A 25,946-nucleotide genomic window follows, 5' to 3' on the forward strand; every position below is an offset into this window, starting at 1 on the left:
TACGTGCCAGCTAGCAGCGCGCGGCGGGCGGGGTTCCAAGCACGGCTGGGTCCCAGCAGGCAGTGCCGCTGCCTCCAGCAGGGGGCATTGCCTGATCACCCCACGCAGCCCCCAGGGTAGCATGTATGGGGTGTGTGCAGCTGCGGCTGCGCAAGTAGTAGTGCAGATTGGAGCTGCTGGCACTGGCAGCGGCATTGCCCCGGGCAAGGTGGCCGCCCGTAGTGATGGGACATTGGGAGTCATGGGACCCAAAGCAGTGCCGGCTAAACCAGCACCAGTGGCATACGCCATATATCAGATATATGGGAGTGGCTCAGACACCGACTGGACTGGTTGGTTGGCAAGGCGAGGTACGGCGGCTGATGCATGTGCGCTGCCGCGGCCACCACCTCCACCACCTCACCCCGGCGGCCGGCGGGCACCATCAGCTCCGACGCCAGGGGCAGGGGCAGGGGCGTTGCGGACAGCAGGGCAATCGTAGGGTGCGGGCTTCGGAGGACGGAGAGGTCGCCCGACACTTATCACACCATTGCCTGCCGCTCCTGCTGCTGCTCCGGCTGCCGGTGCAGTTGTATTGCTAACTAAATCTAAGCACGCAAAGGGCAGAGTGTAACAAGACCCGCAGCTGCACTCAACGCTCATCCCAGAGACCTCACATGCGTGCGGATGATACCATGCAGACAAATGGCAAGCTGAGTTGGGGGCCAGTTTGCCGTTGCGCTTTACAATCCCAGCTGCTGCTCCACCGGCACGCAGTGCCGCTAAGACCTCTGCATCCTTCCACACATCCGTCTAGCTCTGGCTGTCTGCCACGGCAGTCGCCTGCTACTGCGCGCCTGCGCGTCTGCTGCAACTGCTGTCAGCGTGGGGAAGGTGGAGGCCAGGTCCGGCACCAGTTGCCGCTGTAGCAGTCCGCGCCGCGCGCGCAAGACATGACCGCCGCTTGGTCATCAGTGGCAACCGACCAAACAACCATTCCCTTTGCCAACGGTTGCCGGTGAATGACACGCACCGGCAAAGGTGCATAGCAGCAGGCGCACAGGACTCCGGCGTGTTGGCCGATGTTCTTGCCAACGCGGCGGCCGCCGGCGACCCATGCATAAGCGCCGCCCTTGATTGCCATCGGACCAAACTGCATCAAGACCCCTCTGTCTCAAGGCGACGGCAAGCCGAAGGCAATGGAGCCCAGAGCGATTCACACAGATCAAATACAAGAGCTTAACAAAGTGGACCATCCATCAACTGGATTACCTTGACAGACCCTGTCCAGCTCTTGATGTTGTCACTAATCATCGCAGCGCTGACATGTTTGCAGTTCGAGACCAGCACACCGTTTGGCAGTTCGAGACCAGCACACCGTTCGGCGTGCACTTCCGGGATGCCGTATAGACATTAAGACATTGGACAACATAGTGGTACATACATGGTAGACAGCCACGCAGGACGCACAAGCCCCCATGCTCCCCATGCAGGGGCAACTGTATGTATTTTTGCACACACAACTGCACATCGGTCGTGATAGGGTTTCCTGACCATTGTTCACACACAGAATGTTGACGGTACTTATGCATTCCATGCCACAGGGCCCGAGCCTGCCCTACGCTGCACCTGTAGTACCCCCAATGATGCCTCCACGTAACGCCTCTCTACGGGCACAGCATGAACGACTCGGGCAGCGCATCCAGCTGCCGTACACGCCCCTGGTAGGCGCTACTGGCGTCACCCGGCACCATCTCAACCTGCACCTCGGCACCCGGCTTCAGCCCAGCTACATCCTGCCGCTCCACCTCTGCACCCTTGTCCGCAGCCACAGTGCCGCCGCTCCCGCCTGTCGGCCCCTGCCCCTTCTTGTACTTGAGCGCCGCCAGCAGGGCGTTCTTGGCGCGACTGCTGCCTTGCCCCGTCGAGGCCCCCGACCCCGCTTCTGGAGGTGTCGGTGCTGGCGCTCCACTCTTGCGACCGGCAGCCGCCAATACGGAATCCCTCACGCTGCTACCAACGGTTGCTTGTGCGAACGTCGTGTCTACCGCCTGCGGAGGTGGCAGCGTCCCACCTTGCGCCTGAGTCGGCGCGCTGTTACTCTCAGCTGTTAAGGACAAGGCCTGATCCTGCGACTGTGCTTGCCCCGCCGTTGTCCTGGTTGCTGCCGCGGCTGCTGCCATAGGCATGCGTTCCTCCAAAGGCGTGAGCTGTATGACCGGCTGGTAGGGCGCGGAGGGTGGCTGGGGCACCGACACCTCAGGTAGCAGCTCCGACCAGGCCTCGCCGTCTGCCTGACCCGAGTCCACGCCGCCGACGCCAGCCGCCACGCTGCTAGGCAGCGCCGCCATCTCGGCCGCCACCGCTGCTGCCGCCACCGCCCGCTGCCGCCTGTACCTGTCCGCCCGCAGCCAGGTGGACACGTTATCCACCACCTGGCTCTGGCCTTGGCCCTGGCGATGGCCTTGGCCCTGTCGATGCGGGCCGCCGCCACCGCCGCGGCCTCCACCGCTGCTGTGGCCGGTGGCTACTGCATGCGCCGCGGCTGCCTCCTGCATCCGCGCCTTGAGCCGGGGCAGCTCCACCTGACAGGCAGGGAGACGAGTGGACAGGGAAGCGAGGAGTACAGGTTTTAGGTGCGCTGCAGCCAGCACTGAGGCACTGGGAGCACAGGTAAGGCTGCAGGCACAGAGCTTTCTGCCAAGCCTCCCCCATCTACCCACCAGCAGTCGCGACCGCACTTCAAGGAAGGTGCCGTATAGGGCGCCGAACTCGGCGCCCCGCGCCCCCGCCGCATCCTCGGACGTTGGCATGCGACCACCGTGAGCGGCACGGAACTCGGCCTGCACCGCAGTACGGACGCCCACAAGCAGGTAGGAGCCAGTTGTGAGCCACCAGTCCCAAGCGGGATTCAAGCGCTCACGCGTACCCCTGCCCGCAACCTCTGCCTCCACCAGCGCACCTGCCAGTCCCCAACTTGGCGCTTCAGAGCCCTGTACAGCCGTAGTGTATACTGGTAGTCCGCCACCATTTGCTGCAGGGCGGACGGGGACGAAGGTACCGGAGGGTGTGTGTTGCGGGTCGGCGAAGGGCTCAGGGAAGGGCGTATGTAGCCCGGTCCGAATTGGCCAATTTATCGGCCCACATAAAGATATAGTCATTTATTGACCCAATCTTGGCCCTGGTTGGTCCAAACGCTCGGGAATGGCAACACAAGCAAATTCTAGAAACTTTGTCAGGGTCACGACCCAGATGCACAAGGCGTATCGAAATATCTCAACAAAGGCAAGACAAATGGAGACAGAACATTTGGCCTCGGCTCACAGATTGTCACGTCTACATACCTCGTCTGATAAGAAGTCCTCGTCCAACTCTTCAGCTCCAAAAGCTTTCGTACTTGCAAGTCCTGGCTTTGCACTATCCAAGACCGGCGGGGCTGCGCCCGCCGATGAGGCGAGCGCTCGGCACTGTCTGCTTGCGGGCGGCCCACAACGTCGAAATACTGTATGCTTGGAAGCTACAGAGGAGGATAATGGCACCGCTGTGTCATGACTGAGGCGAGGGGCCCGCATTAGCAAGCAGGAAGCCCGTGTCAGGGTTGCCATCAGTTCAGGCTGAGTATTGAGGTGTAGTGGATGGCATCGCCGGTATTCACTTTTACAAAATTGATTGCGTGGGCGGGTAAGTTTACTCGCGACTGACGATGGGCGCATGGGCCGCCCACACCACCCACCCAGGCAGCGCCCAGGCCCACCCCACCCAGGCACTTGTCCTGTCCTCCCCGGCCGTCCGGCCTAGGTCCGTGACGTGAGGAGCTAGACAGGTTGATCCTGTCTCATCGCTAGCCCTCTTACACCGTCCTGAGTGGTCGTATGTGCTAGACACAAGCTCAACACACTGTTTGCGTGTGGGGCGCCGCGTTGGCGAGAGCCACGGATGGCCTACCACGTGGAGGGCACTGTAGCAATGCGGACCCCACGCCATGGCTTCCGCGAGCGCGAGTAACTCCCAGCCCCATCAGCACCGACCACTCTTGGCCTTCCCGGTCCTTTGCAGTTCTCTTCGAAACACGCAATCTACGGTATACATATATCGGGGCGGCTCCCCCGCTTGTCGCACATCAATTCAACCTGGCAGTCGTAATGATCTCTACACGATCATCATGTTCACGGGGGCTACACAACCTTTCAGTCTTCCGTCATGGTCAGCTTACGTCAGAAGCACGGTGGCCACCGCGGCGATACCATTCTTGTGCCCTGCGCCTCGTACAACCGGCTAGCACCATGCCGTCCCGGCCCCTGCCGTGTTCCGCCCCCCCCCTGCCTAGGCGAGGACCATGTCCTTGCCCTACATCCGCAGTGCCTCTGCCGCGGTGTTGAGACGGCAGTACGACCGGTCCATGACGGCGCCGCAGCTACACAGCAATCCAGCCCCGACCAGTGGTGGCGGTCATGTTATACTTGGCCGCCCGTACGGCAAGCTGGCTGTCTGAAATCTTGGCCCCTTGGTCCAGCTTCACTCTCCCGGTAATCACACGTGCGGCGGGCTGGCAAGCAAGCTTCATGGGTCATTGCGCACAGCTGTCCTAGTGCCCTCCAAAGGACCCATGCACATACACATCAACCCACACACAACCACCATAACACGAAGGACCCACTCAATTAGAATATCATAACAAGGGCAGCACGTTGGGCAACATTTGCATTCCAGATGCGAGTCCATGGTGTCATAACACCAATAGTCAAACTGTACGTCGTCATTGTAGACACATCACCGTAATCACATCGGAAGGCCAAACCTCCACAGTCAACACCCATAAGACACCAAGCATTACTGCACGCCTACCGCAGGCGCCTCCCACTTGCGGGCGCTGGGCGCTGCCGCCACTGGCCCCACCATCACCGGGTCCGCCACCCGTGCACTGGTCCAGCCCCGAGCGGGAGCGCCGCCGCCAATGCTGCTGGCAGCCACATGGCCCACGCCGGCGTTTGTGGGCCGACAGCTGGGCATGGCGGCCGCCCACTCACACCCGGGCGTCGCCACTGCCGCCACCTTACTCTCGCCCCCGCCATTACCACCGCCGCCGCCTGCAGCCGTGGCCGCCGCCACGGTGCCCAGCGAGGGCAGCTTCAGCTGCTGAAGCACCTGTGCGGGCCGCGCCTCACTGCTGGCGCTAGCATTGCCGCCGGCCCCGCCGCACACGGCCCCGCTGCAGCTGAAGCTGGTGCCCACTGCCGCCAGGCGCAGTAGGGCCGGCAGGCCTGCTGCTGCCACCGCCGTGTCGCCATTGCCCCCGCAAGAGGTGTTGCTGCCGCCGCAGCAGCTGGCCGCACTGCAGCCTGCGCCCTTGGTCCGAGGCGTGTCGAATGAGGCAGCGCGCGGCCGGCCCTTGCTGGCCGTGGGCAGCAGGCAGGGCCGGGAGCAGCAACTGCCGAACCCGCCAACAGCTGCAGAAGCGGCAGGTGCAGTGGCTGTGGCTGCCGAGGAGGTCCAGGGGTCAGCCTTGCGCTGCGGCTGCATCTTAACGGGCGGCTGCTGCGGATGCGCCTGCAGTTGTTGGGGCTGGTCATGGTGTCCGCCAACGCACAGCAGCTGCAGCAGCGGCGGCGCCTCACGCGGAATAATGGATATATGTGGCTGGGAGCGCGTGGGCCCGAGGCGCGGCGTCCGGTCCCCCTGCTGCTGCGTCGGCTGCTGTGGCTGGTGTTGCGGCACCCCTATTGACTGTCGTCGTGGCCGCCCCGGGCTGTTCATGTTGAGCGCGGGGAAGGCCGCCACCGCCTGGCGCTCCGCCGCCGCAAGGACCTCCATGGCCACTACAGGCTGCGGCGGCGGCTGCCGGCGCTGTGGCGACAGTAGCAGCTGCGGTGGGGGCTGCAGGGCTGGCGGCGCCCCGTCGTTCTGTGAGGGTGCGAGGCGCCTTGGCATGGCACGGCCGTTGGGCACTGCTTCCGGCGCCACCAGGGAGCCAGCGCCAGTCACGTCCCCCACGACTGAGCGGCCCGATGCCCAGTCGCCTGTACCTGACTGACGTTTCGGTTGCACAGCGCTTGAGCTGCTTACGAATATAGCGTCATCCAGCCGTTGCCATGAGCTGGCACGGCTGCTGCTGTCCGCGCTGCTGCTGTCGGAGCCGCCGCACGTGGATGTAGCTATGGGGCCGCCGGAAGGAAGGGGGCCGTCGGCTTGGCTACTTATCCCCACCTGCCCACTGCTGTGCGTAGCGGGGCTGGAGGCATTTGAACCGGGCGAGGGCGTGAGGTGGAGTCGAGGGACTGCTGGGTGCGCCCGATGCGTAGCCGCCGATAGGGCTGTCGGCGTGGGACCAGTCGAGCAGGGGACCGCCAGCTGCCGCAGCGGGAGCAGCAGGAGGAGTGACGCCTGAGCCGACGAGCTGGGCAAGCTGCTGTGGTTGAAATCGTTGGCCTGTCCTAATAGCTGCACACGCCACGCGCTGCTCTCAAGCCTGGACGCCGGGTTCAGCATCGCTGCTCGGGGCGACGGCGTCGGGACCTGCCCCAGGCCCACGACCTCGAGGGTCGGTGCGGAGGCCATGATGAAGCTAATAGTGAATTTCGGTCAGTCGGTAGGTCCTCCCATCAAGCGGCCGGCTACGGCTGTGCCGAATTGCGAACTCCGAATTCTATCGAATGCAGCTGAAGTCTGCCGCTAGCGCCCATAACCTGTTCGACACTGATGCATTAAAACTTGGGCTACTGCAGCTCTAGGAAGCTCGCTGGGAGCCCGGACCTGAGAACATACAGTAAGAGTGTCGCTGCTACCGCTTGCTCACTGAAGAGGTATTCACTGTATACATGGCACCAAATTGCAATTGCGTGAGTTGGTTAGCTCGCGTGCTGCGATGGAAGCCAACAAAACAAAAAGCCTCCTAACTGACAATTGCCATGGATTCTGGTGAAGTACAAGAGCCTGGATTCTTTATCCGCTGCGCAGGCAAGCAATGTCTTTCGGCTCTATCCCTGGGAGTGGTACAGCGAGCCTGGCACGCTGACAACGCATGCCGTTTCCTTCGTCCTTTCAGCAGCTTTCACCTTAAACTTGCGCAGTTGCGCTCCCGTAGCTCCGGTCCCTCAAGAGCCACAGGTTATCAGCAGTCGATCAGTGTGTGATGCGGTGGATGACGATGCGGTCGGCGACGGACACATCATCCAACACGCCCAGATGGAACCGCACAGCCGACTGTGGTCGGCCGCCGGCGCTGGAGACGCCTGGATCACCCCAGCCGTCCACCACCGCCGCATGTAGTCCCGCCTCTGCCACTGTGTCGAGGAACAGCTGCAGGGTGGCTGGGTTGCGGCGCAGCGTGGCAATGTAGGCCATCCGGGCGCCCCCAGCGGCGCCTGACGCGTCTGGCGGCTCCATAGGCTGCAGCAGCCGCACCAGCAGTGATACAAGCACAGGCACCACGTCTGCGTGTGCAAGCGGCAGCGCGGGCAAACGCAGTAATAAGATGATGCAGCCTGTATCATAACCAACCCGAGCACATGCTACTGTACACGAGCATGCAGTGGTACCAGCAATGCTGCGGCCGCTGTTTCCAGCCGCAGCCGCTGCTGCTGCCGTGGCTAATGCTGGCCTCCTGTTCGCACTCACCGGGGTCGTACAACACATCTGACGCCACCACACTGTCACAGTGCAGGCCTCCGGACGGCAGCGGCTCCTCCCAAGCCAGCCGGCACACCGCCACACCCTGCCGTTTGGGGCGTCAGGCCGTTAGGGCAACCTGGGAGTGGTGGGGGCAAAGTACTTTGTTCCCATGACAACTCTTCTGAAAGCGTGTTCAGAGGTGCTGTTGTCACTAAAACCATTGCTCATCACGGCATCTCCGTCCTGACACCAGTTGCGCAGTCCAGGGTGGGGCGCCTCAGGAGGTCGGGGCACCTCACCTGCTCCAGAGCCGCCAATTCACACGGCTGGCCGCACTCCACCACCGGGTGCTCCGACAGGTGCAGGTTGAGGCGCATGTTGGCGGCGCAGTTGGACACCGCCTCAGCGCTGCCGTCAGTGGCCGCCACCAGCTGGGCACCAGCACGAGCCAGTGCCACGCCCACCAGGCCCGCGCCCGCACCCAGCTCCAGCACCCGCTGGCCTACATGCAATGCAGCACGGAGGCCATCATTCAGGTTGGGCTCGGTGAGCTTTTGGCATGCCGACGATGGACTTTGGGTCCTGCAGCCATTAAGTAGTCGCCCAGTCCACAGATACTCCCTACCAATGCTGTTCCTACCTCTAAACAGCTCCGGTCTCCGCAGCACCAGTTGCGCCAGAGCGAAGCTGGCCTCCCACTCGTGACATCCCGTGCTGCCAGCCAACATGTTGCCGCTCACACGCAGGCTGATGAGGCCGCAGGTGGCGGCGTCGTCATTGCTGCTGCCCTCGGCTGCATCACCTGACACGCCTGCACAGCCCCCGTGCTGGCCCTGCGCCCCCTCCACCTCGTGGCGCCGACCCAGTGCAGCCGCCACTCCCCTCGCGTGGCGCTGCACCACTGCGGCGGGGAGAGGGGTAGGCAACGGCAGGGGTAGCGGCGGCAACTCGCTACCGCTGCCGTCCTCCGTAACCCCGGGCGCGTGTGAGGGCGGCGGCATGGGCCCGTACGCGAACGTCTTGTAAAGCCAGTCCGCTTCTGGGCTCGAGCCACCCTGCGGTTGGGTGTGAGACGAGCAGAAGAGGGCACGTGCGTCAACGAAAGAAAGGCCTGTATCAGCATTACAGACTGCACCACTGGCGCGCCTGATGTCCCACCTCGAGTCCGGCCTCAGGCGCCACCGCCGCAACCATGTCCTCCGTCAGTGCCTCCACAAGCTCATCCGCCGCCACCTGCCGCGCCGCCTCCACCCCCGCCACCAGCCGCTTCAGCAGCCGGCTCCGCTGCGCCCGCCTCATGCCGCCCGTGGCCACCAGCAGCGGGTCGCGCTGCATCAGACCCAGTAGCCGCCGCTGGGCGGCCTGGTCCAGGGGCTCCCCGGGGCGGCCGCCCGAATCGACCTCCTCGGCGGCATCGGCCCCACCGTCTGCTGAGGCGGGTATGGCCTTGAGCACGTCAACTACCTGTGATGTCGGCGTGCAACAGTCCCAAGCACACGTCGGGTGAGGAACATGTTGATATGCCTCCGCGCCGGCGAACTCGTCCGCCTACATACAGTGGGTGCGCCGCAAACCCGCAGTGAAAGTTCAGTCTGGCCCTCGCTCACCCGCTGCGCCGGCACTGCCGCCCATAGGAGCAGCAGCACACTCCACCACCACGCTTCAGTTTCAGGCAGCACATCTGTTGACATTGGGGCCGATTACAAGCATCAAGTATGTCGCATTGCCTCTGGGTATACAGGACAGTATAGACGTCACTGCATTATCTTGTACTTGCAGCCTGGACTAATACAATATCAAAATACTACCAAACTACTGGAGCGCTTGTAATTCCCAAATTGACTTCAAGCCCAATCGCGGTCTTGGTTATCTGCGAAAATGAGCGCAAGTACTCTGTCAAGGTTATTACCTGCTGGATCGTTAGCATGGGGGCTTCCAGGCGTACTGTTGCGGTCCGCAAGCTTGCTGGTGCATCATCAGCCTTGTGCGCCAAGCACAAGTGGACGCGTCCAGGAGTCTCAGCTGCAGTGGTCGTGTTACTATGCCACGTCACACGGTACCGGGGCACCAAAAGCGGTGAGTGGAGGCTTTGGTCGCGGCACTGAGGGGCGGGGGGACAGAAGTGGGCACTCGCGGGCCCCCGACTGGGAAGCCGCTCTTACCGGTGGCCAGGACGTCACGGCAGCTGCACATGATGGGTTCTGCCTCGTGGAGGGGATGTATGCTCCTGCCTGCGGAGTACATGTGCTAGAGGAGCCAGGAATGTGCCGTTCCTGCTGAGCAGGCACAGACACACGCTCCGGTCAGCCGCTGAACCTCTGCACTGGCGCTTTGCTCGCAGGCATCCACGCAGTCCTCATCCACAACGAGTGCGGCTTCCGCAGCCGCCTCTGCAACATCTGCAGCACGACCAGCAGCAGTGAGCTCCGAGGCAGGCGGTGACGGTGCCAGCTCGGCGCCCTTCTACGCGGGTCTGGCCGCCCGCTACCCCGACCCAGACACGGTACCTGACCACGTGATGCACCGCCTGCGCAACACGCTGTTTGGCCGGGCGGTGCGGCCGCGTGAGACCACCGGGCGGCGCGCACTGGCCCGGCCGCTGCAGGGCAAGGCGCTGACGGACTGGTACTGGATGCCGCCCAACGAGTCGCCCGGCTTCCACAGCGAGGAGGATGAGTAGTGAGTCGGCGGGTGGTGGCGTTTTTTTTGGGGGGGGGGGTGGATGTAACGCAGCGGCAGAAGGCCAAGGACTTGCAGAAAGTTGCTGCCTGTACCTGCCACGCCCTGACCGCTCCGTTTCGCTGATTGCCCTTCTGCGCCGCAGCGAGCTCCGTCGCGCACTGAACCGGCGCCACACCAAGGAGGCTGAGGCCGAGGCGGCTGACACGGGTGCCGACAAAAAGAAGAAGAGGAAGTAAGCCCGTAGCGGCCGGCGGGCCGACACTTGTGCAGCGACTATTGAGGAGGTACTGCAATTGCAATCGGCGGCAGGAGCTGGCAGGAGGCAGGCGTAGGCATGTCCACGTGAACACAGTTCACGTGGACATGAAGCTATACTGGTAAAGGTGATGATGTGCATGGGTGCCACGCGGTGGGATGCCGTTGGTGAGGAGGTGTATTCCTGACGTACGCGCGCACCTGACACGCCATGCCACTTTATGAGCAGCACCGCATCGGCTGAAAGTGAAGTTAAGCGGGATGGCGACTTAAGCCAATGCAAGCCGTGTCCCGGCCCACCAAGTAAGCTTTACTTCTTGGACATAGCCCGGGGATTCATCACAGGCACTGCCACCAAGGTGTCCGGTGCAACCCGTGTCAACGAGTCCTTCTGTAACCAAGTAACAAAATGCCCCCTGTATGCGGCTGCAGTCTAGGGGCGCATGCCCATGATGTTCTTCGCGAATGATGATACAGAGCGGCCGTAGACCACATGCCTAAGAACGCTGCACAGAGAGACGGCGGGACCAACCGACCAATGTACCAGCACCAATTGAGCTCACCTAGGAGCTGCCCACACAGGCGCCAGGGACATCCCCCCCCGAAAGGCGAGCAGCCTCAAAGTTCGCGGCACAACGCACGAGATTTCTTCAAATAAACCACGAACACCGACGTTTTTAGCAGCTTACTATGCGCACACGCGCTTGTACACCTTTCACTGAGCACTACTTCTAGAATTAGGTATAGCCAGCTCAAAACGGGACGCCACGGCGAGCTCTGGCGCTGGACCTATGGACGCCGGCGGTCATCCCGCCAACACCACACCTGCTGTCTACCACGCTACCCTTCTCTGTACCAATCCTTGCAACCCCCCAAATGTCTACCGTATGTACAGGTAGTCCATCCAGCAAGAATGAATACAGCTCAGCACTACCGTTTACCTACATTTCCTCACAATTACAAAACAGTATGCAGCAACAATAGCGGAGTACGCAATAACTATGTGCATGGCCGGGCACGCCCAGTCGCGATCGAGCCGCGCCCCTAGGCCGCCCGCTGCAGCACCAGCACCCGGTTACCGGAGCGCGTGATGATGACCTCCCGGGGTCCGCCGGCGCCGCCGTGTGGGGAGCCCGCCACCGCCGCGTCCACCGCCGCGTTGGCCAGAGCCATGGCCTGAGCAGGAGGCACGGGCGGGGTGGGAGCAGGAGACACGTGTTGCGGATGCCATGCAGGCGTTCAGGGACCGAATCGGCGTTTGTTCGAGAGCCTGGAGCTCCATGCTGCGACAAAACCGCGCCCTTACTGCCAGGCCTGCACAAACGCTGATCCTAGGCCCCCATGCATATTCTCAAGCAGCTACCCACCTGCAGGTTGGCCGCCGCCAGCTGCTGCGCCAGTCGGTGGCGGTACAGGTCGAATGCCACACGCCTGTCCGTGGGGGTGTTTGGTGATGGTTGAAAAGCGAAAGCAAGTAAGCGGTACGTCGCAGGATTTCATCGGCCACAACGGCAGGAAGACATGCCTGTTGTGCCCAACAGCGCGGGTCAACTGGCTGCCCGGCAGGGGAGGCCAGCGGCGGCTGCTAGCCTACTGGCCTCGCCGTCTGGTCCGCGTGAAGCGCAACGGTCCTACAGAGCACACCGGCCTGCTCCCCAATGGCCCAGTCGCCGGCCCATCCCCACTCACAGCACCAGGTAGATGGGCAGCACCACCAGCAGCACCTGCCACAGCGTCATCTGCGGGAGCATTGGACGCGGGCATCCGGTTCTGAAGAGCAATCGCAAAACTGCAATGTTTTGGCCGCCAGACCGTCGACTGTCTTCCCCGCCACGTTTTACCCAAGCCGCACCTCTAGCTATCACGCCCCACCTCCCAACCTGCCCAATGCTCACCATCCACGGCTCCTGCTTGCCGCGTTTGGAGATGACGGTTACGTATATGATGGCAAACAGGAGCAGCAACAGGATGAGGACGTAGGACCTGCAGCCGGACGCGTGCACGGGGCGTTTGTGGCCATCGAGCCCGCAGCTCAGAGACCTAGGCGTCCCCGACTTGCCCCAGAGAACGCGGCGCACCCCCTGCCACCCGCTCACCACATGTTGCGCCACTCGCACAGCGGCTGCGGCTCCAGGTCACGAGGGTCCGCCACCGCGCCGCCGGACGCCATGAGGGCGGCAGCCCCTGCGCTCGGGCCGCCTCGCGCCATGCTGCCGCCACCCGCTCCAGACGCGGCGTGCTGCAGCAGCGGCCCCATGTGGATGGCGGAGCCGCCCGGACCCAGGCCCACGCCCATGGGCATGACGATCACGGACTGGCCGTCCAGAGTGCTGAGGAGGACAGGGACATCAAGGCAGAGCACAACACGCACACACACACACATACACACACGCACATTTGGTTTCAACACCAGGATCCAGGATGCCCCAATAGTTCACCAGACACCAAGGCCCCACAGCCAACCTATATCAAATGCAAGCTAGGCAGCACTAGCGTGTGCCGGCCTCAGGCAATCCCAGGCTTACATGAATCTCCGCGGCACGGGTTGCGGCTGCGGCGCCGGAGGTATACTGGCCGCCAGGTCGCTCCCGTACGGCTCCTGCAGGCCACAAGGGACAGCGCCACAAGGGGCAGCGCCAGCACCCAAGTCACCTCCGGGCCGGTCTCAAGGGCTTGGCCCCGCTGCATGTTGTTGGGCACAGCCAACGTGACACCACGCCATTGCTCACGCCGCAGCGCCCCCCCTCATGCCCCCTGTAAGCCCTGCCCCTGGCCTCCCAACTGACTCACCCGGTACATGGTGCCACAGAGCTCGCAGTGTATGGAGCGCTTCTCCATCACCCACGTCTGCATTCAGCCCAGGCAGGGACATGGACATGGGGAGGCGGGGACGATACAAGGCCAGCTGTCAGGCCGATACCCCCAACACGAGCACGAGCTCCGCGGCATGTGCATAAGCAGCTACCACAAACACGTGGCGTTCACATTCCCAGTCGCCCTCGCACAATTTCCAAGGCCCTCCCATTAGAAAACTGAGCTATGCACTGTACTCAGAGCACCTGGCCACTCATACTGCCCATTCTTCCACACGCGCCTAGCGCTACACGCACCCGGAGGCATTGCAGGTGCACCAGCTGCAGACTGCCGGTGCAGTGGCAAGCCGTCACCAGGTCGGAGGCCGGCTCGGACAGCAGGCAGATCCGGCACTCCCCCGGAGCCCCGCCAAGCCCAGAGTTACTCCGAAGCCGCGCGACGCTACCACAGGAGGCCGCCGGCGCCAGCGCTGAGGCCGCAGAGGCCGTGCAGGCCGATTCTGCGGCACCGCCTGAGCTGGTTACTGCGCCCGCAGCGTGTGACGGCAACGCCGCGGTTGCCGTCGGAGGAAGCAGCTCCGCCGCGCCTGGGTTAGGCTGGGGTAGGGTCCCCCGCTCGGACACCGCCGCTGCCTGCCCCGATCCCGACGGTGTCATTGCACTGCCGCCTGGCATCCCACTTGTTGTGCTCTCATCATCCGACAGCGGATGCCCGTCCGTGGGCAGCAAGGCCTCGCGATGGGCCGAACTCGGCCCTTTCATTCCTGACTGCTCCCTAAACTAAGCAGCAAAGTCAGACTCCAAAATAGCTTATTCCTTTCCTAGCAGGGCCGGTTTGTATGGACGACGTGTGGAAGAAATTACGCAATCCTCTCGGCTGGGCAAAGAAGCAGCGACCAAATAATTGGTAGGCAGAGCGCAATAAGCATATATGAATGTACGCGCCGACGGCGTGTGGCCAGCAGCAGGTAATTGAACCCGCGGACTCCATGCAGAAACACTACTCATGTCCTTTTCGGCAATGCCCTTGCGCGCTTTTGACACCTAAACAGGCGGTACTGTGATATGCGGGTTTGTTTATAAGGACACCCAACTAGAGTGCAAACTTCCCAAATCAACGCGAGCGCGCCAACGAAGCTTTGTAAGGGGACAACACGCTGTAGGCCAAGTAGTCTCATCCGCATTACCATAGCAGCTTACAAAAGCAGAATGGCAGAGAAAGCATAACCCACTCGAGGGGGTTGGGCGGCGGCGCGCGGGGGCGGCCTGCCTGTGCAGGCTTGCTGCACGACTTGATACGGCATTCCTAGACATCATACTCCCAAAGCAACGTCACTTGTAATGCATGGCTCAAGTCAGGAGGCTCTTTCACCGGCGGTGAGCTCGGGTGCAGAGGTTGCCGTGCACACGTTGAGACACGGAGGTCAGGGGCAGCTGAAAGGCCGAAACAGCCAGCTTCCCATCTCCCAACGGACCGCGCTGGCACATACGTCTAATATACACAGGCATCAAGGACAGGCATAGGCACAAATAATTGTTCCCATCTCGAACATCATCAGCGCGGAATCACTGCTTCTGCACCCCAGGCTTCCGCAGCCACGCGGGAGCTCTTCGCCGGGTTTGCGGCTGGGGCTGCAAATGTCACGAGCGGCTATCCGTTTGACACCGTCAAGGTTAGTCGGGGTCGGTGCAGGTTGTCCCGCACAAAACACTCTTAGGCATACCCTGTTCCCCTGATTTCAGGTGCGGCTGCAGTCTGCGCCGCCCGGCGCCTACCGCGGCGCACTGGACTGTGCGGTAAAGGTGGTGCGGTACGAGGGCCTGCGGCGGGGCCTGTTCCGCGGCCTGTCCTCGCCACTGGTGGGCGGCACGCTGGAGACAGGTACGTGTGTGCGGGAGGGCAAGAGAGGTACATAGCATCAACCAGCTAACTGCCTGGTTGTCTCGGTTGCGTAAAGGCTGAGACCAGGCCTCTCACGGCTTGCCGCTCGTGCGCTTACTTGAGTATGCCGATGCTCCGTGTGCAGGAGTCAATTACCTGGTGAGGCTAGCTCGCAAACGCAAGCGCCTGTGAAACCAGGGTGCTATGGGACGCACCTCCAGCTTGGCGCATTGCGTTCCAGGCGAATAAGCCAGGCGAGCGAGAACGCACGCATAGCTTCCGCAGCATGTTGTTGATCTTGGGGCTGCTTCCACAGGTATACTCGCGCGTGCTGGCCATGCTGGCATCTTCAGCGCCCTCTGCGGTGGCCGGTGGCGGTGCGGGCGGCGCTGCTGGCCCCGGCGTGACCCCGCTGAGCCACGTGGCGGTTGCGGGCGCTGTGGCGGGTGTGGCGCTGAGCTTCATACTTGGGCCAACTGAGCTGGTCAAGGTCAGTGGTGCAGATGTCGGCACCAGTCACATCAATTATGGTGGGAATGTAGCTCTGCCAAGGTAGCTAAGCGGCCACGCAACGCCTTCCTTTTGTGCACGCCCCGCCGCCCCGCAGTGCCGCATGCAGGTGGCGCGCTCGTCTGCGCGCTACCCAGGCGGGCCGTTTCAGGTGCTGCAGGAGGCGGTGGCGGCTGAGGGCTGGGTGCGGGGCCTCACCCGGGGCCTGGGCGCCACACTGGCCCGCGAGGTGCCGGGCAACGCCGTGTTCTTCACAGCCTACGAGGCGGCCAGGTGTGTGTGTGTGTGTGTGTGTGTGTGTGTGTGTGTGTGTGTGTGTGTGTGTGTGTGTGTGGTTACATTCGTGATTAGGGGGCAGGGCGGGCACATCATGGTGATGATGGCGCGGAGGCAGTAAGTAATGGGGTTTGGGCACAGTACGATACGACGTCGTGGGTACAGCGGCCGCATGAAGAGGAGGCCACCTGGACGTGCCCTGGCGGCGTGCCGGGGCACGGCACGTGAAAGCCCAGGTGGTTTCATGCCGCAGCAATAGGCGTGAAAAGCCTGAACCCGCTCGCGTTCTGGTCACCTGCCAAGGTTTCAGCGATTGGAGCCCCACAGAACCTACCTGCTAGGAGCCTTTGCCAGTCATGCACTTCTGGTCGGGTGTTTCTGCTGGAGATGTAAGCACCCATCCACCTCGCAATACGTGCGCTCGCAGGCAAGCTCTACGTCAGACCTCCGACTTACAAGGCGCAACAACACGCCGTGCGGACCTCCAGGTGAGCTGCAGCACGCAGCTGCACCCTGGAGGGTAATACCTCCAACAACGATAGCATGTCCTCGTTTACTGTCAATGTTGTTGTCATGTGCGCGTAAGACTCCCCACACGGCATTATGTCGGGTGCAGGGGGCGTTGGCGGCAATCCTGTGTGGCGGAGCGGCGGGCACACTGGTGAGGGGGGAGTGGCATTGTGAATTTGTGAGCAGGTAAAGATGTGAATGATTAGCACACATCTTTGTTGGTCATCATCCCTAGTGGTCATTTGCAGCATCCCGCTTAACTGGCGGTGCTTAGTCTCTCGTCCTTAGGCGGTCGTAGCCTACCCCCCTGCAACCCCACCTGCCTGCCTGCCCGCTACAGATGTGGGCGTTGGTGCTGCCCATTGACGTGGCCAAGACGCGGCTGCAGACCGCCAGCCCTGGAAGCCCCTGGGACGTGGGCCTGATGCAGCAGTGGGCTATGGTGGGTGGGCTGACGAGGGACCTAATGTTTGCCTGTGACGGTGTCAAGAACCTACTGTGCACATGTGTAGTATAGCTTCATGCATTCGCACTGGAGGCGAACATACAGCTTACCTCTGGTGGTCCTTTATGCGTGGGTCCCCGCTTGTCGTGCGCGCAGCTGTGGCGCGAGGGCGGCCTGCGGTCGCTGTACGCCGGCCTCACGCCCACACTGGTGCGCGCCTTCCCGGCCAATGCCTGCCAGTGGCTGGCCTGGGAGGCCATCATGCGCGGCCTGGGCTGACATGCACAAGGCGCCCAGCAGGCCGTCAGGCCGTGAAGCAGATGGGCGCCACACGCCGCCAGCGCAGCTGCGGGAGGTCAGAACGAATGGTCACACGGCATGCTTGCCTGGATGGAGAGCGCTTGGACGGAACTTGAACCGACGCTTGCTCATTGAGTGTAGGTGGAGGAGCCAGTCGTGCATGGCTGCCATGGAAACAGGGTGCTGTAGTCAGGAATTCATATGCCCCTGTATGTGCCGGGAGGCAAGTATGAGCGTACGGCACGGTATGACGCGCAGTCGCACGCAAGCAAGGGTTGCCCAAGAAACGGCGCCGGCGCGGAGGTTGAGGCCGGCCGGTGTCTGGTTAGGGGTCTTTGCTGACGAGCTTAGATAGCACCGCACAGTATGTGGTAGGCCGCAGCAGTGAGGAGTGTTGTGGCTAGGGGACTTATTGCTGTTTGGTTTGTTGCCTGCTGTGCTTGTGCTTGACAGCGGGGCGTGGCTGGACGCATGGCGGGCCGTTTCTGTACGAACCGACCCCGGTTATGCCCGGGAGATGAGGTAGACGCTTGCGGCCTCAAAGGCTCAGATTAGAGACGTGGTGTGGGCTCAGCCCACTTTTCCCTTGCGAGGGGAAACCACATATCTTGTCATAGCGAGGAAGCTGCGAGCGTACGCCAACGCATGAGGCGGATGAAGAAGCAGCGGTGCTCGCACAGGGGAAGGGAGAGGCGATGCCGCTCGCCAGGACAGGGGGGCCGCTTGACACGGTGTCGCGGCACAGTGAGCAGGAGTGGGCAAGCCAAAAGAGTGCGGCGGTTGACGCAGGCCGTGGATGCAGAGTTGCTGCTGAAGCGTGCGGCGTAGCGGAATCAGGGAATAAAAAAAGGGGGCGAAAATGCGGCACTGGTGATCGCGACGACCGGGGGGCTCCCGAGCCGAAAGGGTGTCTAATAGCGTGACGTGGCAGACGTCAATGCCAGCGTCACCGCTTCTCCATTGCAGTGTAATGTCAATCTTTAACAAGCTTTTGCAATCAGACCGAGCTGAGTGGGAAATGCACCGACATGACGTTTGCTGGCGCTTCCGGGCATTGATGCTAGCTTCACAGCGCCTGCCAACGTGTAGTATGTGACATGCATGTAATTGAGAACCCATCGCATGCGGCGCGCTGACGCTGAATGTGAGTCCTTGTCACCGCTACCTCACTGGATGTCGCCAGTAGTGCGCATAACTGCCGCTGTACAACCGATGCGCTACTTTAAAGCCTCCTGCCCAACTCCAGACAACCCAGAACATATACGTGACGCACTCACAGCAGTCCTGATACAAGCACTAGTAGAAAAGCAATACAAGCCCCCTCATTAAACGCGAGCACAAACACGCGCAACAGCAGACATGGCTTGCGCAAGCCCGGACTCGCGCGCGTTCCTGGTCGGTTGCCTGCGCTCAGCGCTAGAAGACGCCGATCTCGTGGATGCTATTGCTGAGCAGGTACGCCCCGCGCTGTGTGGAAAGGAAATGCCCTTCGCTTGCCATGAGGAACTTGCCCACCGCGCTCGCGTTACTGTAGTAATCACTCTGTGATATCCTCAACAGGCATTCGAGGCTGGCCTGACGGCTATCGCTATCGGCAGCGGCATTATTAGTCGCGACGCACTCAAGGAGCGTCTCTTCCTCACGAGCGAGGAGGCCCAGTCCGTGCTGGACATTTGCAAGCAGGCAACAATGACTACAGGTAAATAGGAACTGGGTGACAATGCGTGGGGTTGCTTTGCAACGGGGCATGTCATTGCGGGCGCAAGACTGCGACACGGACGGGCGCAAGGAGTTGAAGCAGCCAAGCAATAGTCTTGAATACAAGTAGCAGCTTGACGGCACCGGAACGGCTTGGGTGCTTATAGAAGTTGCTTGGGCGCTGGCAGGGTTCCGAACACGAACACACATCGGACACGAACCGTCCTTTTCGCGAGTTCGGGTGGATTTAACTGAGCGCCCCATCCTTTCCATGTATCCTACCGTGCCCTCAGCTGAGAAGCCTGCCAACGGACCAGTGAGCCTGCGTATGCTGGGCACCTCCTCCGGGCGCGTTTCCCTGCGCCTCAGCATCAAGGAGCGCCAGCAACCCGCCCCCGCTACGGCACCGGCTTCGCCGCCGCCGGCGCAAGAGCCAGCTGTGGCAAGTCAGAAGCTGGAGTCGGCTGATCCCGAGATTCCAGAGCCCCAGCTCCCGTCTGAGCCTGTGCTGCCTGAGCTTCAGCCCTCGTCTGAGCCCGAGCTGCCTGAGCCCCAGCTCTCGGCGGAGCCCGAGCTGCCGCCCCCCACCCTGTCGGCCGAGCCCAGGCTACCTACCGTGGCCGAGGAGGCCGTCGAGCAAGTGGGTGGTGTGGTGGTGGTGTCTCGCACCTCAGCCGTGGGAGCCAAGGTGGAGAAGCCCAAGGCCATCCCCTCTTCGCCCGCCCGCCCTATGTCTGCCCCGGTCGTCAAGTCGCCCGCCACCACGCCCAAGGCCGTGACCGTCACAGGCTCGCCGGCCTCCTCCCGCCCCAAGTCGGCATCTGCGGGCAAGCCCTCGCCGCTGGCGCTGCCTGCGGAGTCGGCCGGCTCACCTGCGCACGTGCCGTCCTACCTGCGCCCCACTGCCGCGCACAAGCTGCGCACCTCCATGGCCGAGTCGCCGCTGTCGCCGTCTGCTCTGGCGCCGGTGCCCGAGGACCCCGCCACGGAGCGCCAGAACCGCCGCCGCAAGAACCTGTTTGCGCGCATGGCCTCTACCTTGCTGGCTCCCACTCAGGCCTTTGTGGCGCGTGTGACTGGTCGCAAGGAGGAGGAGCGCATAAAGAAGGGTAAGAAGGTCGTACAAGGATATGGCAAGGCTCTTGCGTTTCGCAACAGCATTCTTGCTGCAGCTCCTTATCCTTCACCTCACCTGCACACCGCAACCAGTTCGCTGACCGATGCCTCCTTTCGTTTCCCTCAGATGTGCCCATCACCAAGGCCTCACTGCAGCTGGACGCGGTGATGTGCAGTCCGCAGGGCCAGCGTGTCACCCGGGCCCAGCCCTTCCAGCTGCGCAGCGAGCTGCGCCCCAAGAGCTGTGTGCTCAGCCGCGAGGACCTGGACCTGATCGAGGCGCGCGAGAAGGCGTTCAGGTGCGTGGCATGTGGAGGACTAGGCATTTGGGCTTTGCGTAAGTGGATCAGGACTCTTGCTTGAGGGCAGGACAGCCTGTCCTGGACAGGGCATGGGGCGCGGTGTTGTGGTTTGTTGCAGCTGCCCAGGGCCACTGCAGTCACGGCGGAAGCAATGGTCTTACGGGAGTGTGCCTCTTATCCCCATGCGTGCCGGCCTACCTGCAGGCGCAACCCAGTGCCCAAGCACGTGCACGAGGCGCGCCCCATCGACCCCCGTCAGCGCAGCGAGCCCAAAGACCCCAAGGCCATCTTTGAACCCTTCCAGCTGGCCAGCCTGGAGCTGCACGCCAAGAAGGTGAGCAAGGTGGTTTGTGAGGTGGTGCATGTGCGTGTGGTTAATATCCCTGCCAAACTTGGGCGCACGTAGCCGGGCCCAAGCAGTGCACCAACGATGCGCGGGATGGCGACTGAAGGGTGGGGATGGGCAACCGACAAAAACCGCCGGCCCGCAGCGAACCAGCGGGGCTCTAGTTACCGCTTGGATGCGAGTCTGTAAATGCCTTAACGGAATTCGCGCATTTATCCGCACCCACAGACGGAGGAGCTGCGCAAGAAGCGCGAGGAGGAGGAGGCACGCGAGGATGAGGCACGCCGCTTCAAGGCGAGCAGCTTTGACAAGCGCATTGTGACAGCGCCCGCCTCGCCGCCCAAGCCGGCCCCTTCTCCGGTCACCAAGGGCGCTGCCCCCAAGTTTGCCAGCGAGGAGCGCATCGCGCACTACCACGCGGTGGTGGAGCCCGCCAAGCGCGCCCGCATGTCGGAAGCCGACCGCACAAAGCTGGTGAGCAGCACATGAGTGAACACAGGGCGGGGGGGTAGCGAGCATGTATGGGGTCGTGGGCAAGATCTCCTCGCGGCTCAGAAACGAATGAGTCGAGCGCACGTCTTGACGACACACACCTGCTACACATGCTGACAAACGTACTCTGTCTGCCCTTTTGCTTAACAGGAGGAGGCCGAGCGCCGAGTGGCTGAGGAGGAGCGCAAGGCGCGTGAGGCGGCCGAGGCAGCTGAGGAGGAGGCCCGGCGCGCTGCTGAGCTGGAGAACATGAGCGTCAACGAGCTGCGCAAGTCGCTGGTGTTCAAGGCACGCAAGATGCCCGACTTCTCGGCGCCCTTCCGTCCCGACCCTGCGCTTGCCAAGCCCGTCACCTCGCCCGCCGCGCCCCAGCTGCACACCATTGCTCGACTGGGTGCCGCTCCCTCACCCAGCGCCCGCACGGACAAGGACGGCCCGGGTCTGGGCAACGGCGTGTACGATGGCGCGGGCTACGTGGACCCCTTCTTTGCTTCGCTGCGCAAGAGCACCAGTGTGGTCATGTCGTCGCATGGCCCCGGCGCAGCCTCCATGCGCCGCTCCGCTGCTGTGCGCCAGAGTGCACAGCCAACCTTCGGCCGCAGCCCCAACGGCGCTGCGGCCAGCCCCAACGCCGCAAACGGGGGCCTGCGCGTGTCCATTGGCAGCGCGCTGCAGGCTGCTATCCGGGCAGCGGCGCGTGACGCGCAGCGCGACCTGGCCCGCGAGACCGCCGTTGCCTCGCCCTGTGGCAACAAGGACAGCCGCCGCAGCACCGTGGAGCACATGACGGTGACGGCCAGCCCCTGCAACGCCTACTAAGCAGTCGGTCTGATGAGAGATCAAGTACAGAGGGGGGAGATATGAGCTACAGGGCCGCAGGTTGCCGGCCGGGATTCCAAGCGATTGAAAGGGCCGCCAGGGGTGCGCAGGCGCAATAACATGGTTTGATGTCCAGCACGTGGCTTTACGTTAGCACCCGGCAACGGTGTCAATGATAAGTTGACTCGAACACACAACATCCATCCGATCCGTCGCTGTTTGCGCGACACCTTTGGATATACAGATGACGATAGGGACGACAGCTTTTAAGCCGGATGATGCTGAGTAAGTGTCTCTTAGACCTAGCTAGCCATAGACGTTAATGGTGACCGTTTGTTTGTTGAACATAAGCAGACATTCTCCTCTTAGGCGGATAGACACATTGCTGTCCTGCACCAATCCGTGTGTGCCGGTGCGTGGTTATACACATATCTAGGTATGAGTATTGCTTGCTTCAGACAACGGGCGTAGGTTGATTCCCGCGTGCGCTCGATGAACTTTTTGCTGACCAGCACATTGCATTTGAGACATGTAAACATAAGGCTCATTTGTGCCTTTCACAGCTGTGACCGGGTTGTCAAAGAAGTGCGAAAAGCAGCGGGGATAAGCAGCTAGTACCAGTGGACAGAACATCGTCGTCTGAAAGCAGTACACAAGGGCACACAACTACTAACGGTATGGTAAGATGGTACATTACGGTACAATGCATGGGTGGGCGCTGGTCCTTTCGTCCCTTTGGTTACCACATACGTACGCACAACATGATGATTACTGACGTTAGCCACTGCAGCAGTGGCATAGTCGAGGTTCCAGCGGGCTAAGGGCACCGGGCATGGGCTGGTTGAGGACAGGCAGTGGGATTGATGGAGAGCTGGGCTGTAGGGGCAGGTAGGTTGTGATTGTGGTCACGTTAGCTGCGGGGGCATTGAAATCAGCCTCGCTGTTGCTGTGCTGTTGTGCGTTGTGGTATGTGTAGTTTGCCTGCTCAGCAGCTGTATGCGTGTGGCGTTTGATGCTGCTGCTGAGTTGACCCTGCTGAGGTCACTGGTCGAATAGTGTGTTACTTCTGGAGGACTCAGGACTCCAGAGCCAGGTGTGCACTCTGGGCAGGCGGAGGTTGTTGTGGCTTTTGTTGCGTTACAAGGTTGGGACTGTGCGTCCCTATCCAGTATCCACAGGAACGAAACTAAGTGAGCCGCACAGGCCCATTGCCTCTCTTAAAGCAGACAGGAGAGGCCACCAGACACACTTAAGGTGGTTGTGACGCAACCAGGCCACCCCCCTGTTGTACAGCTCCTTTTCGTCCACATTAAAGCGCTCCAGAAATGGCCCGTTGAAGCGTGCTCAGGTGTTGGCGGTAGCTTGAACGCCAGAGAACCACTTCCAGGCGTCATCTGCCAAACGGCAGGTAGCCGCGTCCAGGGTCTGCTCATCCGTCCAGCCGTACATGCGTGCTGCCTGCTAGCTCCAGCCGAGCTAGCCGCTGCGTGCGGAGCGCTTCCATCCGCCTCATAGAAGGGAGGATCATCATAAGGAAGCACTGTGGCGTGTGGCCGCCAACGCTTGCTGGGCGTTTCCACGGCATGCTAGCGAGTGTGCGCGCAGCGTTGCTGTTGACCCGTGTTGGGCGTTTGGGGTTGACATGCGGGATGGGGACCGGCGTCACTGGTTTTGGGACTGCGTTGTTGCGCTGTCCCTGCGGGAAAACATGGGGATGGCTATGGGTTTCATGCCAGAGGATGCTCTAAGTGCGTTCTCTCGTGAGGAGTTGTGGTTAGTGCGCCCGCCTGCAGGGCTCGTGCCACCTGGGATGTGGTGTGTCTCGCTGCTATGTCTGCCCTGGACTTTGGTCAGCAGCGTATGGTTATGGCCGGGCTGGCGGCGCGAGCGAAGCTGCCGTCAGCCAGGGTGCTGAGCATTGGACTTGCCGTCGTAGCTGACTTCTGGGGTCGTCTCCAGACGTTTGTAACTTTGGGTGTCAGGCCAAAGGGTTGGGACACTGTGTCGTCTGCGCATCCTTTCATCTCTCGGGCTGTTGGTGAAGGCATGGTATTGCGCTTGCCATATGACACTGATTCCCCGCCTCCCTCGCCGTGAGAGGTTGTGAGTGGTTGGTGGCTTTGTGTGTGGGCAGGACGCACGTGTGAGCGACCGTTCTCGTGCCTGGACGCTTGCGCCCTGGTTAGTGCGTGCGCTGTGCGTGTGTGTTGCGGCCTGGACGATTCCCGGCACTCCTGTGCCTAGGCTTGTGGCGTTGAGGCACAGCGGTGGGGCTCTGGCGGGTTGAGGCTTGGCTAGGACTCACTGTGCGCGGAGTCACACGGACTTTGACCGCGGGAGGGTTTGCAGCAAAGTTGGGGTTGGTGGAGTCAAGTTGGGCCCTGATAGCATGTGATGGCTCGGCGTCTTCGGGTGCTGGGACTGTCCCCTCTGTAACATCCGCATTCAATCATTCATAGAAGGGAACGGACAGAGTTCAAGTTGCCTCCTGGTCGCCCCCCGCCTCCGCCTCTGCATATCCCGTCACCTATGACCCATCCAAGTCTCGCCCTCACCCTGACGCAAGAGAATCGCTTGCTCCTGCAAGCCGAAAACAGTTGCTGTCCTGGCGCCGGATACCCTCTGGCTTCCCCTGCCGGAGTTCAGGCAAGTTGAGTTCAGGACCACCATCCTCCCACCCGGGCTCTTGCTGGATCGTTACCTTGTCCCCCTGCCGAAGCAGGGGTGCACCAAAACTACCATGTCCTGGATTGGGTGGATAGAGGAAGGCAGAAAAGGGGACGGGTTGTCCGAAGCATTTAGCAACTCGTCCAGAAAGCGACCATGGGGCTGACACTCGAGTCTAGTACACCGTACTTGACCGAGGGACCAGGTGGGACCGCCCAGGGGTAGCTACCCTAACCTAGTCTCGATACCAAGCCCCGCCAACAGCCTACATACAAGCCATTTATAAACATTTTGGCGCGACCGTACGTGCCCTACTACAACAATGCCTAACAGGGGCGAGCCAGGGGGGTGGGGTAGGAAACAAAGTGCCAGACCCCATGCCCCGAAATCCCCCGGGGACGGGACACCCCCTTAAAGGGATGACCGAACACCCCACGGACAAACCTTGTTGCTGTGGGGTTAAAACCCCTCCATTTTATATCAAAGTGGCGTCAATCCACTCCTCTTGGCGAGCACTATCACGCTGTGCCATCGGCGGTCCTGTTCTGAGACTTCGGTCACAGGCGGGATCCTATCCATGGAAATCCCCTCGACCCAGCCCACCCCGCGAAATCTCTGCCGCGTGGCGAATGGGCAATGTGCATCAGCAGCCTTGTTAGACGTGAACTCATGCGCACCAGCGCTTCAGAGCCCAGCAGTGTCAGTGCGCATGTGCTGAACTTGGAGACATGTACGTCCAACTGAGCCCTCCCACGCTTTGTTTGTGCTTATTACGTCATAACGTGCACATATGAGCCTCGTACTGCTGCGTTTGGCCCCTAGTTCTGCTTGTGGGGCGCTTCCCGAAATCCGCCAGGATGGGCTCCCGAAACCCGACGGACCCCCAGGGACGAGGACCGACCCCCCAACTTTGGCGGCCCAGAACTTCCTCACCAGATCGTCATTGTCGCACACGCTGCGCAGCGACACCTTCCTAGTGCCAATGCTATGGGTAATCTTCATTAGGGGTGTGGGACTCAGCCCCACACCCCTGACGCAGGCAAAACTGGCTGGTTCAGTAGAACTTGGTACCTAGTTTGCGCGGTGGTCTTTTGCCTGATATAACTAAAAGTACGTGCATAATGCTCTATTAAAGCTCTGTAATTTTGAGCATGGGGTAAGAACCTGAGCTTTCTACCCCCTCCCTGGCGGAGCCCCCCCAAACGCTACAACCTAGGCATTTCTGGGCGCCTGGATGTCGTGGACA

At 61.7% G+C, this 25,946-nt stretch overlaps 7 protein-coding genes across 8 annotated transcripts; 3 read left to right on the forward strand and 4 right to left on the reverse strand.

Annotated features, from left to right (window-relative positions):
* Window positions 1–710: 710 nt before the first annotated feature.
* Window positions 711–3,574, reverse strand: CHLRE_17g747547v5 (uncharacterized protein). The gene is made up of 4 exons (XM_043072783.1): window positions 3,324–3,574; window positions 2,942–3,013; window positions 2,703–2,822; window positions 711–2,564 (listed from the first exon to the last, which is right to left on the reverse strand). Exons 2-4 carry the CDS (start codon window positions 3,008–3,010, stop codon window positions 1,647–1,649), a joined length of 1,107 nt encoding a protein of 368 aa, XP_042915242.1. The 5' UTR covers window positions 3,011–3,013; window positions 3,324–3,574; the 3' UTR covers window positions 711–1,646.
* A 50-nt stretch (window positions 3,575–3,624) lies between these two features.
* CHLRE_17g747597v5 (uncharacterized protein) lies at window positions 3,625–6,764 on the reverse strand. The gene has a single exon (XM_043072784.1). It carries the CDS (start codon window positions 6,532–6,534, stop codon window positions 4,810–4,812), a length of 1,725 nt encoding a protein of 574 aa, XP_042915243.1. The 5' UTR covers window positions 6,535–6,764; the 3' UTR covers window positions 3,625–4,809.
* Window positions 6,765–6,818: 54 nt separating this feature from the next.
* On the reverse strand, window positions 6,819–9,284 carry CHLRE_17g747647v5 (uncharacterized protein). The gene is made up of 6 exons (XM_043072785.1): window positions 9,195–9,284; window positions 8,746–9,051; window positions 8,228–8,642; window positions 7,887–8,089; window positions 7,594–7,690; window positions 6,819–7,409 (listed from the first exon to the last, which is right to left on the reverse strand). Exons 1-6 carry the CDS (start codon window positions 9,276–9,278, stop codon window positions 7,099–7,101), a joined length of 1,416 nt encoding a protein of 471 aa, XP_042915244.1. The 5' UTR covers window positions 9,279–9,284; the 3' UTR covers window positions 6,819–7,098.
* A 91-nt stretch (window positions 9,285–9,375) lies between these two features.
* On the forward strand, window positions 9,376–10,927 carry CHLRE_17g747697v5 (uncharacterized protein). Its single transcript, XM_001703523.2, has 3 exons — window positions 9,376–9,663; window positions 9,929–10,266; window positions 10,412–10,927. The coding sequence occupies exons 1-3, from the start codon at window positions 9,466–9,468 to the stop codon at window positions 10,503–10,505; spliced, it is 630 nt and encodes a 209-aa protein (XP_001703575.1). The 5' UTR covers window positions 9,376–9,465; the 3' UTR covers window positions 10,506–10,927.
* Window position 10,928: 1 nt separating this feature from the next.
* CHLRE_17g747747v5 (uncharacterized protein) lies at window positions 10,929–14,234 on the reverse strand. Its single transcript, XM_001703539.2, has 8 exons — window positions 13,635–14,234; window positions 13,315–13,371; window positions 13,050–13,123; window positions 12,621–12,854; window positions 12,420–12,507; window positions 12,214–12,263; window positions 11,892–11,955; window positions 10,929–11,700 (listed from the first exon to the last, which is right to left on the reverse strand). The coding sequence occupies exons 1-8, from the start codon at window positions 14,097–14,099 to the stop codon at window positions 11,569–11,571; spliced, it is 1,164 nt and encodes a 387-aa protein (XP_001703591.2). The 5' UTR covers window positions 14,100–14,234; the 3' UTR covers window positions 10,929–11,568.
* Window positions 14,235–14,354: 120 nt separating this feature from the next.
* Window positions 14,355–18,243, forward strand: CHLRE_17g747797v5 (uncharacterized protein). Of its 2 annotated transcripts, none has more exons than XM_043072786.1 (10): window positions 14,355–14,714; window positions 14,843–15,010; window positions 15,081–15,219; window positions 15,365–15,378; window positions 15,536–15,709; window positions 15,827–16,002; window positions 16,433–16,493; window positions 16,622–16,666; window positions 16,856–16,957; window positions 17,117–18,243. In XM_043072786.1, exons 1-10 carry the CDS (start codon window positions 14,679–14,681, stop codon window positions 17,237–17,239), a joined length of 1,038 nt encoding a protein of 345 aa, XP_042915246.1. In that variant the 5' UTR covers window positions 14,355–14,678; the 3' UTR covers window positions 17,240–18,243. The 2 variants fall into 2 exon arrangements, with proteins under 2 accessions (XP_042915246.1, XP_042915245.1); XM_043072787.1 differs by having other exon boundaries at window positions 14,924–15,010.
* Window positions 18,244–18,523: 280 nt separating this feature from the next.
* On the forward strand, window positions 18,524–22,580 carry CHLRE_17g747847v5 (uncharacterized protein). The gene is made up of 7 exons (XM_001703526.2): window positions 18,524–18,715; window positions 18,821–18,959; window positions 19,252–20,067; window positions 20,202–20,373; window positions 20,581–20,710; window positions 20,951–21,196; window positions 21,365–22,580. The coding sequence occupies exons 1-7, from the start codon at window positions 18,620–18,622 to the stop codon at window positions 22,031–22,033; spliced, it is 2,268 nt and encodes a 755-aa protein (XP_001703578.2). The 5' UTR covers window positions 18,524–18,619; the 3' UTR covers window positions 22,034–22,580.
* Window positions 22,581–25,946: the final 3,366 nt, after the last annotated feature.

Source organism: Chlamydomonas reinhardtii, chromosome 17 (genome assembly GCF_000002595.2).
Source record: "Chlamydomonas reinhardtii strain CC-503 cw92 mt+ chromosome 17, whole genome shotgun sequence".
Classification (NCBI taxonomy): domain Eukaryota; kingdom Viridiplantae; phylum Chlorophyta; class Chlorophyceae; order Chlamydomonadales; family Chlamydomonadaceae; genus Chlamydomonas; species Chlamydomonas reinhardtii.